The 19,842-nt window shown below is 39.6% G+C and overlaps 1 protein-coding gene across 2 annotated transcripts in view; it reads left to right on the forward strand.

The window, feature by feature from the left end:
* Positions 1-1,734: 1,734 nt before the first annotated feature.
* The window catches only part of MCM9 (minichromosome maintenance 9 homologous recombination repair factor), an 82,456-nt gene continuing 64,348 nt past the window's right edge, over positions 1,735-19,842 (forward strand). For both annotated transcript variants that reach the window (XM_061206880.1, XM_061206881.1), the window contains exons 1-5: positions 1,735-2,006; positions 4,361-4,679; positions 14,123-14,439; positions 14,908-14,989; positions 18,469-18,669. In XM_061206880.1, coding sequence (XP_061062863.1) covers positions 4,376-4,679; positions 14,123-14,439; positions 14,908-14,989; positions 18,469-18,669 — 904 coding nt within the window. In that variant the 5' untranslated portion in view covers positions 1,735-2,006; positions 4,361-4,375. The remainder of the gene's footprint in view (positions 2,007-4,360; positions 4,680-14,122; positions 14,440-14,907; positions 14,990-18,468; positions 18,670-19,842) is intronic.

A 19,842-nucleotide genomic window follows, 5' to 3' on the forward strand; every position in this document is an offset into this window, starting at 1 on the left:
TACTAAGTGAAAAAGCCAATCTGAAAAGGCAACATACTGTATGATTTCAACTATATGATATCCTGGAAAACTATAGAGAGAGTAAAAAGATAAGTTGTTGCTAGGGGTTAGGTGGGAGGGAGGGATGAATAGCCAGAGTTCAGAAGATTTTTAGGGCAGTGAAACTATTCTGTATGATACTACAGGGGTGGATGCATGTTATTATACATCTGTCAAAACGGACAGAATGTACAACACATAGAGTGAACCCTACTATAAGCCATGGACTTTGAGTGATGATGATGTGTTAGTGCAGGTTCATCAGTTGTAATAAATCCACCACTCTGGTAAAGGGATATTGATAGGGAGGCTGTGGGTGTGTGGGGGCAACGATCATAAAGGAAATCTTTGTACTTCCTGCTCAATTTTGCTATGAACCTGACACTGCTCTAAAAAAAATTAATTTAAAAATTTTAATAATAAAAATTTAAAAATCAATTGTATTTCTACATGCTAGAAAAGAACAACCAGAAATTGAAATTGAAAATATCATTTACATAACATCAAAAAGTATGGTTCCTTGGACTTCCCTGGTGGCTCAGTGGTTGAGAATCCGCCTGCCAAGGCAGGGGACAGGGGTTCAAGCCCTGGTCCACGAAGATCCCACATGCCGTGGAGCAACTAGGCCCGTGTACCACATCTACTAAAGCCCACGCGCCTAGAGCCCACGTGCCACAACTACTAAGCCCATGTGCTGCAATTACTGAAGCCAGTGCGCCTAGAGCCCGTGCTCCGCAACGAAAAGCCACCGCAATGAGGAGCCCGCGCACCACAACGAGAGAAAGCCCACGTGCAGTAAAAAAAGACCCAACTGCAGCCAAAAGTAAATAAAAAATTTTTTAAAAGGTATGGTTCCTCCTTCCCCATGATTTTAGGGATAAATTTGAGACATAAATTTGACAAAAGATCAAACATTTTTGAAATTATATAACACCTAAATAAATGGTGGTTTACTTTGTTCAAGGGTCATATGATTCAATATTATTAACACATAAATTCTTCCCACATTGACCTATAGATTCCATGCAACTCCAACAAAAATCCCAGCTTTTTAATAGAAAATGACAAGCTGGCTTTAAAATTCATATTGAAAGAGAAGAGCCCAAACAACTTTGAAAGAAAACAAAATTGGAGGCCAAACACTACCCGCTTTCAAGACTCATTAGAGTAATTAAGACAACGTCGTGTTTTTATAGTTAGACAAATAGATTGCGGAACAGAAATATTAAGTGTTAGACCCACACATATAAGGACAACTGATTTTTGACACAGGTGCAAAGGTTATTCCGTGGAAAAAATACAGCTCTTTCAACAAATAGTGGTAGATATCCATATGACAAAAAGTTACCTAAGATCCACACTTCGCATCATATCCAAAAATTAGCTCAAAATGAATCATAGACCTAAACATAAAACCTTCATTCTAAAACTTCTAGAAGCAGAGAGAGAATCGTTGTGGCCTTAGCTCTGGCGGAGTTCTGAGCCGGAAAGTCCGGGCCGTACACTCCCTCACAGCCACCGCACAGCCCGGCACTCCTCCCGACTACCGAGCGGCGGCTCCGCCCAGCCCCGCCCCGCCCGGGACCCTACTCGCCCCTCCCAGCCAGCCCCGCCCCGCCTCTCTCGTCCCGCGGCGCCTGGCGGGGCGCGCGCCCGCCCGCTTCTCCACCCGGAAGAGCCACCTGAGCCGCCAAGTTGAGGCAGTGCACGGCCTGGCGCCCCTCGGGAGCGCGGGCCCGGCGGAGCCGCCCGCGTGGCGCTTATCTCGTCCGGGCGCGAGGCGGGTCCGCTGGAGCCTGCGCGCCCCCGCGGCCGACGGCGCCTCGCGCGGCCCCACGCGCGCGCCCCGCCCCCACCCGGGGCCTCCTCCCGCCTCTTTGGACCCCGCCGATCGGCTTGAGCTCTCCGCGCCCCTCGGCCTCGGGAGCACTGCGCCCCCGGTGACTTCTGACACCACGTATCCGCCAGTAAGTGACAGCCGCTGCCTTGTTGCACCATTATTTATTTTTCCCACAGTGCGTCCCAAGTCTCGCCCACACCTGGTTAGTTCCAAAACTATTCAACTCTGGGACCAGACCGGCGACGGAGCTGCCCGTAGCCGAGCCTGGGAAGTGTCAGAGACCTGCCGAGTTGTTGTAGGGTATGGGCTACGTCCAGAGACGGAAGTGTGGAAAGCAGCTCTCCGGGCACAAGTCGGCTCCACGTTTGCCGAGCGCCCGCGGCGAGCCAGGCATGGAGGAGGCGCCGACCTGAAGCGGGCGGGCAGGGGCGGTGCCAGCGGGGCGGGTCTTAGGACGCGGAGGGGCGTGGCTACCGGAGGGGCGGCGCGGCGGGTGGCGGGCTGCGGTTACCAGGGATCCAGCTAGATTGCCGCTGATGCATCCTCCCGGATTTTTCTTGTTGGCACTTTAGTCAAGAGGATAAGGTGGCACAACTTGGCTTTATTTATTTTGTCTTCAAATGTTGCATAAGAAAAAGGAAAAGGAGCTTGAAAGTTGTAAAACACTGCCACCAGTCAATCTGGGTGAGCCTGTTTCTAGCGTTTGCAAACTGCTAAGAAATATTTGATTAGTCTGTTGTGCCCAGGTATTGAAAGTGAATGCTGTTTATTTTAGTGATGCTATTTCAAAAAGACTAGGCGAAACTTAATCTGATCTTAATCTGAACCATGAATTCTGCGGCTGTCCCCTTCCTGCCCTATGTGGAGCTGCCTTTTAAATTGCTAAATTTGTGGCTCCAAATTTAATATGCATTTATAGAATCTTAGAGATTATTTTATAGCCACATTTGGGATTCCAGATTTTTTTTTTTTTTGGCAAAGGCCACATCGTGAATATACTGTATGATTAGTTGTTCCTTCCCAAGTGCTTTTTCTGCTTTATGCTTAGGTGAATTTATATTACCTAACCCAAACTAAATACTTACCAATGTAGTGGCCTACACATCTCTTAATCTCACATTGGCATCCTGTAGGTGTCAGGGTTCTTTACCTAACTGTGGTGTACCGTGCCCCCCCCCCTTTCACACCTTCTAGTAGATTCCCAGAGAAGGCAAATATTGCTAATAGCACGTGTAATACATATTTAGGATGCTAAACTGTGAATGTCATAATCTTCTTTAATCTTTCTGTTTCTAAAGCCTAGGACAATAAATGTTGGTTGAACGAAATTAGTCAAAGGACACTTATCCTTTGACTAATAAGAATTTCTTAAATGATCCATTTGGACAGTTTATTTGTAACTGTCCATTGCCACATCTGGGATTGTCACTCCATTTAAATTTAATCCTTCTCTCCTTTGTGCTCCTATTTGTATTGCATTTTTACCACTGTTAGAGCACCGTTTCATTTGATCTGTTCGTTGGTTCTTTGAGGGCATAGAGGACCTTTTATTGTGCTTTTTTCATTTCCCAGAATAGTGCCTTGTACATGGTAGATATCTACATGTATACATGAAAATAGAATGGGGATAGGCCCTTTTAATCTGTAGGTGCAAATTAAATAATATATACATATAGCCAGGAATGTAATATACTGTATTTACTTTCAATCGTAGTGATTTATTATTTAGAGACCAATTTCCTTTCCTCAGTTTAATGATCTAGTTTTTTTTAGACTCTTGACAGCTGTTTTTGCTGAAGTCAATAGTTTTCCTAGGTTAGAAAAAGAAAATAGGAACAAGTTCACCTCCAAATGTAAATTTCTAAAGCCAATTTGTTAACTATTTAAGTCAGAATTGGCTACCAATCTGAATAGTAGTGTGTGTTCCGTTTAAGTAGCAGAATACAAATGAAAGTGTGTGTGCGTGCGTGTGTGTGTGCGTGCGGGTGTGTAACTAGGTTGTGGGGAGACAGAGAGAAAGATACGTTTTTTATGTGAATAAAATGTAGAACCAGGATGCTTGCAAAGAACTCTACTAGGAGTAACTTAAACCAAAAGACTGGCATTTAAGATTTTATACTTGAGAGCAAACACATATATGGAATCTGATTAAAGAAAAGGCAAAGGCCTTTTACGTGACGTATTATAGGGTTAAGAGGAGGAAGTTTGGGGAAAAGATATAGGAAAGGCATTGGACCATTTTAGATTTCAGTTATCAGTACTAACATAATTCTTTGACTTAAAATTAACTTCACTCACTGAAAAAAATAAATTTGATAAGTGACTGTGACTCTGTCAGATCTAATTAAGATTTGAATTCAGATAGTATTTTGAGATTAGAGTGTGGCCCAAAGTCAGGATGATTTATAACCAATCTTTTTGTAAACTAGTGTATAAGTCTAGAAAATCAAAGGTATAATACAGTCCTTTGTCTTTCTTTAGTTACCTAGATCCAAGATGAATAGCGATCAAGTTACACTGGTTGGTCAAGTGTTTGAGTCATATGTTTCGGAATACCATAAGAACGATATTCTTCTCATCTTGAAGGAAAGAGATGAAGATGCTCATTACCCAGTTGTGGTTAATGCCATGACCCTTTTTGAGACCAATATGGAAATCGGGGAATATTTCAACGCGTTCCCTAATGAAGTGCTAACTATTTTTGATAGCGCACTTCGAAGATCAGCCTTGACAATTCTCCAGTCCCTTTCTCAGCCTGAAGGTGTCTCCATGAAGCAGAATCTTCACGCCAGGATATCAGGTGAATCACTTAAGGATTTTACTGCCATGTTATTGTTGAGAAAGATTTTGAGAAATCCCAACATATATTGAATTTAAGCACTAAGAATTGACATTTATACTTAAAAATATATCCATTATGTAGTTGATGGTCACTTTTGGAAAAGAATCATGATTTTATACTGTTTTCTCTGGACATTTGGGAGGCTGGGGTACTAGCCATGCCAACTGAGAGGAGGGAGAATGTGTGGAGGCAGTATATTTGTGTGCATATTATACATATATGTATGTGTGTACAAAACTAGTTCAGCTTTCTGAGCTTTTATGACTCCTGACAATGAAAAATTGATAGTTCAAAGAATTAGCAGAGTGGTAGATGCTACCTAGTGATCTTCAAAACTATTTTAGGAAATTCATTATTTTTATATATCAAGTTTAACATTGTGCTGGCCACCTATTAGGCACTCAATAACGTTTTTTGAATGAACGACAGATAAAGCCTCTTAACTTTAAAGAAATTGCAGTGGAGCAATCAGCAACTTGTGGTGTCAAAGCTGTGTCTTTGAATTCCTGCACTCTTTGATTAAGTTGGAGAACACATGTACCATTTTGTTTAAAAATAAATATTTACTTTATAGTACATTTCAGAAAGGTGGGGATTTATAATCAGCAAAAATGATTACTGTGATTCCAAGAAAGGTTAGGAGTCACTATAGAATTCCTTGGAGATAAATTAAGATTCAAAAAAATTCCAGACATTTGATTTAAGTGAAAAAATAGTATCTGCGATTGCACTTACTGGAATAAAATTATGAAGATTATTAATCTTCATGCATCAGACATTAGGTAATCTCTTGCTAGGATCAAGAAGAAATGTCCTCTTCTGATAATGTTGCAGAAGGATTGTTAAAAGAGGCTTTAGTTAATGTTATTGAAATGGTATTTAGCAAATGGTTTTAGGCTGTCCTTATGTTTAGACACTTTTCCATGCTCAGTTTAAATACTAAAGTTCTGTCTGCCTAAGTGACCCTATTGGTTTCAGGTGAATTTAGCCTAGTTCTTCATTATTCTCTGAGAAAGTGAGTTGCAAATTATGTTACTACCACAGTAACATTAATTCTACAAACATATCCCTTGTAGGCAGGCATTTGCTAGACCCCTGGGAAACCAAAACGAATATGGTATAGTCCCTCATCTAAAGGAGTTCAAGGCTGTAGGGGAGACAGCTATATATTCAGATACTTACCATATCCTGTATGTATGCCCACAGGTACATGCATATGTACATATTAAACATAATTGTAAAGGAGCTTACTGGCAGCTTTTACTTATGCGATGCATGCATCACTCAAGGTATGTGCGAGATATATTAGCTCACTGGGCAGGGAGTGAATTGTCCTAGGGGATTCACCCAAAGATTCAAGACTAGATGGTGAGATCAGGGAGGGATGCAGGTGTCCCAGGCAGAATGAACCAGGGATGGGAAAAGTCTGGTTTTAGGTATATTGCACCTCCATCTTGGACTCCAGACAAGGCACTGAATTATTAAAACCCAGGATGCCTCTGTGGTTCAGTCTCCTTAGGAACATTGCATTGCCCTTTGTCTTCTGGGATTTTTATTGGTCTAAAGTTCACTTGCTATTCCCAGTAGTTTTGATGAAAGGTATTCAAATACGCAGTTAGCATCAAAGTATTGAATAAATGAGGAAGAAAAAAAAGCCCTCACCTGTTATTTAAAGTAGTGTTTCTCAAACATTAACGGGCATCAGAATCACCTGTAGGGCTTATTAAAGAGCCGATTGCTGGGCCCCACCCCCAGAGTTTCTCACTGAAGAGGTCTGGCCTAGGGTCCAAGAATTTGCACTTCTCAAAGCTCTGAGGCTGATGCCGATTTCCAGGGACTGCACGCTGGAAACCATGGACCTGAAGTAATTGATCTGGACATATCTCTAACACAGATGTGGACATGTCTCTGTTTTAAATAAAAATTTATTTATTTATTTTTATCAGTGAATGAGTCAGATAATGACAAAGGTTTTTGTTGTTTAGCACTAATGGTGGCTTAGTGCCTGATGTACCCTGCTTCACTGGGATAGTTGAAGAACACACTTAGTAGCATATAGTAAGACAGAAAGATTAAAATGAATTGACATTTCTATCAAAACACTGTCCCTTACCCTTTTTTAGTTCTAAGGTTTTGATTTTTGTGGTCAGTTCTGCTTAACATTATGTTACTTTTATCTCTGTCTTTATATTATAAATTTACTTAAAAAATTGTAATACGAAAGTAAAGAATCTGAAGATCCAAAAATGTACTCACCTCTACTATCCTTTTCTTAAAATAATATAGTTACTTTACTATACAAAATAAACCACTTAATGGTAATGATATCATGTTTTAGGCTAATTTGCTTGATTCTAAAAAAAAAAAAATGTTTATCCTAACAGGTACCATATACATGATTCCATTCAGTAAGATAAGAACATTAAGGATGGCATATTGCCCCGTATTATAAAAGTACAGAAGATAATGAAAAGCTAATCTTAGAAAAATTGGTTGTAAATGTTTACATAGTTTTTTCTTTAGAGGTGCTGTAATTGGGTTTAGACACAGGCCCCTTGTTGGAGGTGGGCAGCAGGGAATTCACTCTTGCTGGCTACACTTCAGGAGGGACACAGAGAGGGTTGGTGAGCATGTGAGGGACCCTTGTGGCTGAGCCTGACGCCCTCCACCTCTCACCTGCCTTCTTCCTGAGTGTGTAATATCTCTCCAGCACATCTCCTTATGCTGGTTGAAATAAAATCAGTATTGCATAGACTTGTCATGACCCAGCATGCACAGGCCTGAGTTATCATGTGCAAGGAAAGGGAAGGTGTCTCTGGACCTAAGGAGTATCTTCTTTTTCACTCTTCCTGGCAGAAGTTTCCTCCAGATATAAGAAGCATCTTTTATGCAATGATGCATTCATTTGACCATTTTGCTTAGCTGTTCCATTTGTGTCTGTGTGAGGGTGCTAGCCTGGACTTAGGGAAGTTTTCTTGCAAAAGGATAAACTTGAGTATACTCTTGCTGGCTGAGTGAACTGGGGAGAGTTCTCCAGACAAAGTAGCATGCCTAAGGAAAGCTACAGAGGTACCATGAAATGCACAGAAAAATTCATGCACTTTGTCTGGACTAGGAGATTGGAGGCCAGATGTGATAAAGGGAAGGCTAGAGAGAGAGGGAAAGCCCATTTCCCCTTCTCTTATTCACTAATTTTCTCCTTATCTAGAAGTGCTTAATAAAGCACTGGGCTGGGTACAGAGTAGCATGAAAAGGATCTCAAGAAGTGACGCTACCCTCCAGATACAAAACGGTTAAGGAGCAGTGCAAAGCAATACGTGACTAAGGTCCTAAATGACTGGTTCAGGCAGTAAGTGCTTATGAATGTCCCTGTCATGTTGTCATAGCATTTGGGGCAGGTCGTGTAGGATGTGATCTAAACAGGAGCTGAGTAGGCAATAAGAGACGTTAGGGCATTACTATTAAATGAAAGGAGGGGAGGGAGGTTTAGCGACTGTTCCCACAATGTAAGCCCCTTTTTCTGTTCTTAGAGGTAATGATATGCAAGTCAATAGAACTATGGGACTGAGGATTTAAATAAGAGGTTCTTCAGGGTTATATGTTGAGAAAGTTACAAATCCTCTTCAGAAAATGCAGGTGTATATATATTTAAATTTCTGCCTGAATTTCAAGAGGTTCAGGGCTTTCCTAAAGCCCAACCATGGCCTCTACTCAAGAGTCTGGATTTAGATGAGACGTGCATCCTGGTAAGTTACCATCTTAGGGAGATGGGTAAGCCAGGTGCTAGAAGTCAGTCACCGACTCATACCAGCACCCCGGGGGGAAGCCTGGAGCCTATGGGGGTGTGGTGGGTGGTGGCCAGGATGACCAGGAATCCTTTCTGTCTCCCTTTCAGGAGAGAGGCCCCTCTTTCAACTCTGTGTCCCCTCTACCCTCCATCCACTCTCCTTTCATAACAGTGTTTTGACAGAGTTCATGCCTTCTTTAGCATAACCTTCCCCCATTCACCCTTTCACCTCCACCACACTGAACGCACCCTCCCCCGCCTTCCCAGTGACTGCCTCATGGCCAGACTGAGGGACAAGTGTCGGGATTTCTCTTCCTTTATTTCCCTGCTGGATTTGTTACTGTTGCTTCCTCGCCCTTTATGAAACTCCAGCCTTGGCCCCGCTGACAGCACTGTCTTGCCCTTTCCTCCCTCTCTAGCGGTGGCTTTTCTCCCTGCTCTGGGAGCCTCTTCCTTTACTGGCCCTGTAGGTGGTAGGTCCTCAGGGTTCAGATGTGGCCATCTGCTCCTGAATCCTGCATTCTCTTCCTGATGGGGTGGCCTCCATTCTGAACCTAGGCTTCAGCTGCCACTTATAGAGCAACAAGTGCCAACTTGATTGATTGATTGCTTGATTGCCAGAATCTGTCTCTTAAGCTCTGTATTCAAATGTCCTCTTGTCCGTCAGATGTTTCAAACTAGAGATATCTTTTTGCAAACTCAGTGTATCAAAAAGTGTAGTCATGATTTCCCTCCCCTCTCTGTGCCCCCCTCCATCTGAAAATCGTATTTCCTTATTTATTCTTTCAATAGATATTTACTAATTGACTACCATGTGCCTTCCAGAATTCCCTGACTTGGTTAATGGAACCAGAGAACTAGGAGTCACTCTAAATTTCACCCTCTTCCTTATACCTTATCTCTAATTGGTTTCAAAGCTCATGTAGTATTTTTAATATCTATTCCTCCCCTCTTCCTTGCCTTCCTTTCATCTGTCTTTCTTTCAAGTTTTTTCTTTTTTAATGCTTACTATTTATAAAGCGATGATAATATAGTAGTGAATAAAATTTACCTCTGCCCTGCCCCCATGGAGTTTATATTCTAGTGTGGAGACATAATAATTATGTATTCTTTTTTTTTTTTTTTTTTTTTTAAACTTATTTATTTATTTATTTATAGCTGTGTTGGGTCTTCGTTTCTGTGCGAGGGCTTTCTCCAGTTGCGGTGAGTGGGGGCCACTCTTCATCACGGTGCGCGGGCCTCACACTGTCGTGGCCTCTCCCGTTGCGGAGCACAGGCTCCAGACGCGCAGGCTCAGTAGTTGTGGCTCACGGGCTTAGTTGCTCCGCGGCATGTGGGATCTTCCCAGACCAGGGCTCGAACCCGTGTCCCCTGCATTGGCAGGGAGATTCTCAACCACTGCGCCACCAGGGAAGCCCCCTATGTATTCTTTTTATTTAAATTGTGGTAAGTGGTATGAAGAAGAAGAACAGTGTGTTAAGGCACATACAAGAGGGAATTTAACCTGAAATGGGTTAAAGAAAGATTTCATTAAGAAAATTATGTTTAAGCCAACCTTTTAAGGGGGAAAATGATAAGATTACATATAAGAACTAAGGTTTAAATAGTGCTTGCTATGTGCAAGTTACTTTTCCAAGAAACTTTATATGAATTATTTTAATCTTCTTGTGATCCTATGAGGTAGGTTTTGTTGTTATTGCCATATTACAGGAGGGAAATCTGAGAGGTTATAATTTGGCCACGGTCACACAGCTAGTGCGTGATAGAGCTGTGACTCAACTCATTCATTCTGGCTCCACAGTATGTATTCTGAACCCTTATGTTGCTTCTTAGTGTGGCCATTTTTGAGGGACAGAGTAGGGAGGAGAGTGTCAGGCAAAGGGGACACTGTATGAGAGCATTTGAGTGCCCAGAGGGCTTGGTGTGAGAAGAATCCCGTCACAAAACGTCCTGTGGTCCAATCCCACATTTGGTTCCTTATTCTTAGATCTGGGGGCAGCATGGAAGGGTTTAAGGGGAGGAGATTAAAAGTTAGGCCTTCGTTATTTCTTGCCTGGATTACTATAGAAGCACCAGGGAATATGGTGTTTTACTCTTCCATTTGAAGATGCTATTCAGAGTAAGACAAAATCAATTTAAAAGTAGCTTTTTAGGTGGGATAGGGAGGGTGGGAGGGAGGGAGACACAAGAGGGAAGAGATATGGGAACATATGTGTATGTATAACTGATTCACTTTGTTATAAAGCAGAAACTAACACACCATTGTAAAGCAATTATACTCAAATAAAGATGTTAAAAAAAAAGAAATAAAAAGAAGTAGCTTTTTAGGAAAAAACTACAATAAAATTATACATAGCTTCATTTTTAAACTGAAGTTTGTATTTAGGACAAAAATAGCAAGCATCTAACTAAATAATTATGTTAAGACCTCATTCGTTATGTGTATGACTTCATCATATTGAACATCCAGAGTCTGCTGAATTGCACTGGGCAGTCTGTGGTTTCACTGGGCATTCTGCTGTATGCATGGCATCGGAGTAACATAGCACTCTCCATAACCCAGTTCTTGTGATCTTAGTTTTTCTTAAGTTTTAATATATTGACAGTAGAATTTAAACTGAACAATCAATTTTCATCTGAAGCAGAGCTAGGAATGAGAGGAGTAGAAATGGGATGAAAAATGGTATTTCTTTAGGAGCCAAGAAAGAGAGAATGGATGTTTCAAAAATCTAAGTGTTTTCAAAAATATAATTGTTGTGAAGTTCTCTAACCCATCACTTTTTTTTCCTATTCTCCTCCTCACTTTGCTCATCTTTCTCAGAAGTAATTTTTTTTTAAAATTAATTAATTAATTAATTTATGGCTGTGTTGGGTCTTCGTTTCTGTGCGAGGGCTTTCTCTAGTTGTGGCAAGCGGGGGCCACTCTTCATCACGGTGCGCGGGCCGCTCACTATCGCGGCCTCTCTTGTTGCGGAGCACAGGCTCCAGACGCGCAGGCTCAGTAATTGTGGCTCACGGGCCCAGTTGCTCCGCGGCATGTGGGATCTTCCCAGACCAGGGCTCGAACCCGTGTCCCCTGCATTGGCAGGCAGATTCTCAACCACTGCGCCACCAGGGAAGCCCTCAGAAGTAATTTTGATAGATTTTGTTTATACTTTAAGAAACAAATTGGGTTAATAATCCTGTTTCCCACTTGAGTATCCTTTTATATACTTACAATAGAGAATGCTTAGTGATTCTTTGAAAACTTAAAAATTAAAATTATTATAAAAAGTGTATTCAACCCAGCAATCCTACTCCTAGGTGTATGCCCAAGATAATTGAAAACAGGTATTCAAACAAAAACTTGCACATAAATGTTTGTAGTAACATTATTCATAATAGGAGAAAAATGTAAACAACCCAAATGTCCATCAATTGATGAATGTATAAACAAAATGTGGTATATCCATACAGTGGAATATTCAGCCATAAAAAGGAACGAAGAACTGATACATGTTACAACATGGATGAATCTTGAAAATGTATACTAAGTAGAAGAAGCCAGACACAAAAGGGTGCATATTTTATGATTCCATTTACATGAAATGTCCAGAATAGGTAAATCCGTAGAGACATAAAGTAGCTTAGTGGTTGCCAGAGGCTCAGGGGAGGGGGCATAGAGACTGTCTGCTACTGCGAACAGGGTTTCTTTTTGAAGCAGTGAAAATATTCTGGAATTAGATAGTGGTGATGATTGTATAACCTTGTGAATGTACTAATAACCACTGAATTATATACTTTAAAAAGGCAAATTTATGGTACCTAAATTATATCCTAATTTTTAAAAAGTATTCATGTGGGGAGGAAGAAAAAGGTAATTGAGAATCTGCAAGCATTGTGAAGATGTGTTGCCATAATGTACATCTAATTAAGGCCAAGTAAGAAGAGACATCTCCACTTGGTGGTTTTTTGTTTCTTAACATTCTAGGATGGGAACTAAAAGAGGACACTGTACCCCTGAAACATAAGCAATGAGGATATGAGGACTAGACCTGTTCTTAATGAAAAGCTTTTGGTTGTTAGTTTGGCTTTTACTTGGTTGTAACTAGAAATATTGGTGTGTTCTCAATATTTAGCTACATGCAGATGAATTAACAGATGCCTGAGATGAGCACTGAGAAATGAATACAGTGGATATTTTAATGGATAAAACCTGCTTTATTCCTGCCCCAACCTCTCTGTCTATTCCTGCACATATGATGTAGCACTGGTGAGCCCCAGGGTGTTTTAATGAAGCATTCCCTAGGAATTTGGAAATAGGAAAATAAGTTTGTTTTCTGATAGTTAAACTGTAAAGTTGACACAGAACAGAGCAGAGATACACAAAATCATCGTAAGCAAAAGTATGGCTCCCTTACTGGCAAAGTGTGATACAATCCAAGTTAATATAAATAAAGAGTATTTCCATTAGAAAGCAGGCAAGTCAGCCTTGGAAGCATAGAAAAAGGAGTCATAGTGGCAAATGTTGCAGTGCCCACCCTGTTGATACAGTATAGGATATATGGAGAGAGAGTCTCAGCCAGCAGCAGAGAAAATTCAAGTCTGTAGACGTCTAAGCTGTATCACCAGATTAATGTAGCCTGGTGCCTAAAGCATTCAGTTCATCTAAGCAATCTGCTGCTTTTTTTTTTTTCCCTTAAATTCCTTGCATCCCAAACTGCCTTCTGATGACAATGATGATGACAGTGATGATAATGATTTGGCTTTCAGAATAGATCTATAAACAGGGAGAAAATGTTCTGACCATAGAAACTTAAAGTGTAATCATGCCTATTATGGTTATTTCTTATGAGCTTGGCAAATCCAGTAGATGTCTTCAGTGTTCATGCTTATCAGGTTTCAGGGCTAAGTTCAAGGACAAGACCATAGACCACGGGACATGAACCAGTGTAACAAATGCTCCCTTGATAAACCTGTTAGAAGGCAGCCTTTGACCATCACAGGCAGCATCTCTCTACTCCAGTGGTGCCTTGTAGCCAAATATGAGAAAGAGGGCATTTCCACATAAGAATTTTCTTTGGCATTTTGCACCTTTTAAGTTGCCTGTTTATTAATGATGAAAAACACAAGGTTTTTAAAGGATGAAGTGGTGCTGTAGGTAAACCTCTAGGTAATTCAAGACTTGAAAACACTATCCGATTTATGTATTAATAAATCCTGAACCTAACTAGAAAAAGCACTAGCCTTTGTTCATTCCACTACCATCTCTTTATCACTCAGCTTTGATTTTACTGCATGTGGCAGTATATTCTTCATTGAATGAGGTTAAAATTATATACTGTGTTTACATCCTACTGAGATAGCCCTCTTAAGAGAATCAATTCTTTTTTTAATCCAGGTTATTATCAATATATCATCTAGATACGTACTTTTAAAGAGAGTCCATTGATAATTGTTATTTGAAATAATTCTTTTATATTTTCTTGAGTTGATCTTTTTTCTTAAGTAAAACACAAAGATTTCTTTTTCCCTGAAATTATACTTTCTCCCTCAGGAAATATGAGAAAAATATATTGCATGGAGTCAAATCCCAAGTAGAAGTTGATGTGTTTTTGTTTTGTTTCTCCATCAGGATTGCCTGTTTGTCCTGAGCTGGTGAGGGAGCACATCCCTAGAACCAAGGATGTGGGACACTTTTTATCTGTCACTGGGACAGTGATTCGAACGAGTCTGGTGAAGATCCTGGAGTTTGAGCGGGATTACATGTGTAACAAATGCAAGCATGTATTTGTGGTCAGGGCCGACTTTGAGCAGTATTATACCTTCTGTCGGCCATCCTCATGTCCCAGCTTGGAGAGCTGTGATTCTGCAAAATTCACTTGCCTCTCAGACTTGTGTTCATCTCCAACTAGGTGTAGAGATTATCAGGAAATCAAAATTCAGGAACAGGTAAGTGATCAAATAAATGCGAAAAATAACAAATTAGAAGAAGTGTTTTTCAGCTATGGGCAAATTGCCAGGACTAGGGAACACGTTTGTAATCTGTTACTAAGAAATAATCAGAGGAACCGAGTGATTTGTCTTATGACTAGATACAGGAAAGAACTGCCTCTCTTTTCTAGTTAAGTAAATGTTATTGTGTTTAGTAGTTGGAGCATGTGTTTATTTTGACCATCCACAAGGTAGATTATATTTTGAGATATTTTCCATATGGATGTTTTTATTTTATTGTAGTTTTAGTGAATTCTTAAACTGATAGTAGGCACAAGTTTCAAGAAAATTCCATAAATCCCCATCGTAATTAAATTGTGTGATAATACCAGAGAAATAGAAACAGTAACTTGAAGAACTGCTAGGCTTCTGAATACTTAGTATGTATCTGAGCATACTCAGTGTCTGCTTTCTTTTCCTTGCTAGGTTCAAAGGCTATCTGTTGGAAGTATCCCACGAACAATGAAGGTTATCCTGGAAGATGACTTAGTAGACAGTTGCAAATCTGGTGAGAATGTTAGCTTATATAGTAGGTCCTAAAGTATTGACTAGGAAAAGCCACTTTTTGTTTTCCCAAGATCACTGGCAAGTGAGTATGGGGAACTTGAGAACAGAGGCTGGCATGAGGAGGTAGGTAATAGCAGGAAAGAAGCTGGGCTGGAGTTCAGCCATCTAGTCTAGCTGCTTGTTTTATAGATGAAGAACCTGATTTGCCCATGAGAGCTTATCCTTTGTGTTTCCTCCTCGTATTCCAAACAACTTAAAAACTGTTGCTTTTACTGTTTGCCTAGCAATTTCCACTGGCTGTTTAACATTTAATTTAAATTGAAGGTGGGTCAGAAAATGCAAATGATAGTTGTCAACGACTGCCTTTCAACTAACTTCAACATTTCCTGCTTTAAATATTTCCCATCCTAAGAACCCCTTAATCTCTATTAAAAAAAAAAAATAGCACCAATGTGTCCCCTGGGCAGTAACAGGTATGTCTGACCTCTTATTTCATATCCCAGTGCTCCCCTACTGGACAAGTCGAAAATGCTTTATGTCTCTAAATTCCATCATTTCCTTTTCTTAACCCTAAGCTTCTCCAAATGCCTCATTTTTACTGAGCTGCCGTTTCATTAAAATGATGAGGCAAAGGCTCTATGGAAACAAAGAGTTCAGTATCTAGAGTCAAGAATAATTCCTTGTCAAAATATTCTCCCCTTCCACCAAGAATCACCAACCCATAGTTTGAAATTTATGTCAAATATATTAACAGTTCATACTTGTCTAAACAGTATTCTAACTAAATAACAGCTTTGATCATGGTTTGCCTGATAAATGGACAAGGCTGTGTCAAAGTACCTTGTTCATGTAAGACTCTAGATTTTAACCAGAATCTGTAATGTCTGGATCAGCAAAGCAGTGCTTGTATGAGCTTAGCCAGAACATGAAAATGTCCTTTGATAGAGATTAAGATGTTTTCATGCAGTTCATCTAAACTGAATTCTTTCTGCACTTAAAAAAAAAAAAATCTTAAGCTATTTTTCTTTCACATGTCACTAACAATACAGAATGGATGGAAGCAGTCTGTCATCAGCTATCTTTCATTTATCCATTGCTACAAACCTCTGTGAGAATCAGAAGACATAAATGGCATAATCCTTGCCCTTCAGGAATTTACAGTCTAGTTAGGAACCCCAATCTGACGTTGCAGAGTAATAAAGTTGGAGGTTGTGTACTGATAACTGTAAGTGCTGCAGGAGATCAAAGATGGCTCTGACCAGGGTGGTTGCAGTGGTAAATATGCTGCAGAAGATAGAGGGGACAAAGAGATTGGATTGTAAAAGTAAGAATTTTAGCTTTCTGAAAATAACATTTTTTCCAGTAACATTTACTATGGAAAAACATGCAAGTTTCAAACTAGTATCTATTGCCTTAGACTATCATGTATACCTCACAATTGTTCTGATGATCATATGAATCTGTCTCTCAAATATCTGAGTAAATGAAAACATGTATATATTAAAGGGTGTTTAATGGTATTACTTGCTTTACAAATGTAACGTAGGTTTACTATAGTAACAGCTAATATTTATTGAGCATGTATTCTAGATATTGCATTAAGTACTTTATATACATTATCTGACCCAATTCTTACTATAGTTCTATGATGTAAGTATAATTATTCCCATTTTGTAGGTCAAGAAATAAGCTCAGTTTATTAGGTAGCTTGCCACACAGCCGGTGAGTGGTGGAGCTGGGATTTGAATCCACATCTGATGAGGCAGTACTCTTGTCCATTCTTGAGTACTTCACATTTTCCACATTACTGCTGCTTAGTAAAGTCAGGTTATTACTAGTGGGTGCAATACCTGAAAGTTAAATTTCTCATTTGACTTAATGTAGAAACAACCTATATATAACCCATTAAAATGACCATAGTAGAGAATTCTTTGAAGTGCTCATATAAAGTTGCCCTGGCCATTTTCATCTAAAAGATTGGGGGCAGACAATATAGTAAATGATCACTATTCCTGATTGGATTTGAAAACCATCCAGCAATGGTTGAGGAAGTATCTTGAAAATGAGTGAAGAACCGATTTAATGTGTTCGTCACCATTTACTATGAAGTTGCCTTTGGCTAGAAATATGCCTTCTATTTGGTGAATTGCTACCACCAGTTCCATGCATTTAGCATTCACAGAACACTTTTCTCCAGGAAATCAAAAGCCCTGCAGATTACACATTACTCATTGACATTTAGAGAGTGAAAGGCATTTTTTATCAGCAGATATCATATATTTGACATAGGCTTGGAAATGAAGACTTGCCTGTTAGTTCAGAATGTAAATACCAGGATTGGATTTAAGGTATGTCCAACATCCTGTGTTCAACAAGATTGAAATCTGGGGGACTAGGATTATTTTTCCTTTTTTTGCCCCCTTTTCTCCAGTACCAAAATATCAAATGCCAAGCACTCACCTATACTCGTTAATTGAATTGTATGTAATAATGAAAACAGTTGTCATTGTGCCTATAAGTTACCCAAGGCCTCTTAGGAAAATCTGTAAAAGTTTAATATTCTACCCATCAATTAGGAATGGGAGAGTTTCCTTAGATGGGAAGGAACCAACCAAGAAAGAACAAGCAGGGTTGTATCTTGTGCTTTCATAGCTTATGGAAAGGAGCTTTGAAGTAGAACAAGTATTCATTCATTTCTTAGTGCACTCATTCTTTTGTTCATTAAAAAAAAAAAAGGCAGCGAGTGAATGTTAACAAATGCAGTTAAGTAAAAATGAAATATACAAGAAACTAAAACTAGTATAGTATCCATTATCATGAGATTGTCTCCTTTCCTGACACCAAATTGATTATGCAGTTGACCCTTGAACAACATGGGTTTGAACTTTGTGGGTCCACTTATACACGGATTTTTTTCAATAGTAAATACTACAGTACTACACGATCCATGGTTGCTTGAATCTGCGGATGCGGAACCTCAGATTCAGAGGGCTGACTGTGGACTTGAGCATCCGTGGATTTTGGCATCTGAGGTGGGTTCTGGAACCAATCTCCTGCAGATACTGAGGGACAGACTGCACTTTAACCTTTTGGCTGCAATTCCCACCTCTTCTTTAAGTGAGAACTATATGGTTAGAGATTCTGAGGATGAACATTTCACCCAATATAATCACGATGAATAAATCATCCAATAAACTATTTTCCCAAGGAAAGTTTAGAATTTGGTGTGATTATCATGTGGCAGATTAAGAAAAATTAAAATGTTGGCTTTAGCTTTTAGCCGTGCAAATACAAGTGCCTGTTTAAAAAAAAAAATCAGGACTCTGTGGTGTTCTTTTGCCCCAAATGGTTTCTGGAAGAATGTGTACTACTCTAAACCTTGGTGGGGTAGTGGTTTATTTCTTAGTTCTGGTCCTCTGTTGAGTTTGTGCCCAAGCAGGCAGGATGCTACTGCTGGACTCACTCGGTGCTTTGTCCCAGGTGATGACCTCACTATTTATGGGGTTGTAATGCAACGGTGGAAGCCGTTTCAGCAAGATGTGCGCTGTGAAGTGGAGATAGTCCTGAAAGCCAATTACGTCCAAGTAAATAATGAACAGTCTGCAGGGATCAACATGGATGAGGAGGTCCGAAAAGAATTTGAAGATTTTTGGGAATACTATAAGAGTGATCCTTTTGCAGGTTTGTGTTAAGGGTATAGAGCTGATAATTATTAACGGCATTTCATTCATTAGTTAAATACAATGTTTGTGATTTACATGCTATGTATCAGTGACTGTGTTCAAAGGGAGTAGCATTAGTCAGTACCTCTAGCTGTAGTCTCCCTTTGCAGCCCTTTTCTGGCATAATCTTTTCTATTTAGAGATCTTACTGGAAATTCCAAGAGATTTTCCATTTCCAACTATTATTTTAACATCTCTTATATTGCCAAAATAGTTTCAGAGCTTTCTACCTTCTTTACCAATTAAATACATAGTTCTGCCTTAAATAGGCAAAACTCACCCTATTAAGAAACTTCATCCTATTAAAGCCATTTCTTTTCTGATGTATCTTATACAGTTAAGACAGCTTCACACTGTTTTAGCTGAAGATTTAAAAATATGAAGTAGGAAAGAGATGCAAAAAATAAGCTTTGTCATCACAGCAAAAAATTTTGACTGTGACACTAAGATGTAATTACACAGATTAAAACATTATAGCCATTGGGTTTGTAGAGTATTTTTTATTTAAAAATCCCAAATGTATAAAACACCAATTAAATCTTCAAATGTCTATTTTCATTCTTCCTTGGAGGCATCTTCTGAGAAAAATAAACGGAAGCCAGTAAAAGACTATTTCTGATAAACCTCACCTCAAATCTAATACACGGTGATTACTTTATTCTTAAATCACATGGTGAATTGGACAGATATCATTTCACAAAAAAAGACTTTCAGGGACTTTCCTGGTGGTCCAGCGGTTAAGACTCCATGCTTCCAATGCAGGGGACGTGGGTTCGACCCCTGGTCGGGGAACTAAGATCCCACATGCCGCGTGGCTCAATGAAATAAAAATTAATTAATTAATTAATTTAAGAAAAGGCTTTCACTTGCCTAAATATAGGCAGTTTACTTTTATTTTGTGGGATGATTTTTTTTTTTTTTTTGCTTATGTGTGTAACACGTGTATGGTGGTTACGGATCATTCTTTTATTTGATCCATACAGAAAGAACCAAAGGTCTCTATGTTGTGGCTTTATTAAGCAAACATTTTAAGAATTATATGTATTTTTAAATAAGTTTTTTTACTTAAAATTGTTTCTTAGGCTCAAATCCTCACAAAAATCTGTAACTCTTCCTTGGACCATAATCATTC

The sequence above is a fragment of the Eubalaena glacialis genome, chromosome 12 (assembly GCF_028564815.1).
Source record: "Eubalaena glacialis isolate mEubGla1 chromosome 12, mEubGla1.1.hap2.+ XY, whole genome shotgun sequence".
In the NCBI taxonomy this organism is placed as follows: domain Eukaryota; kingdom Metazoa; phylum Chordata; class Mammalia; order Artiodactyla; family Balaenidae; genus Eubalaena; species Eubalaena glacialis.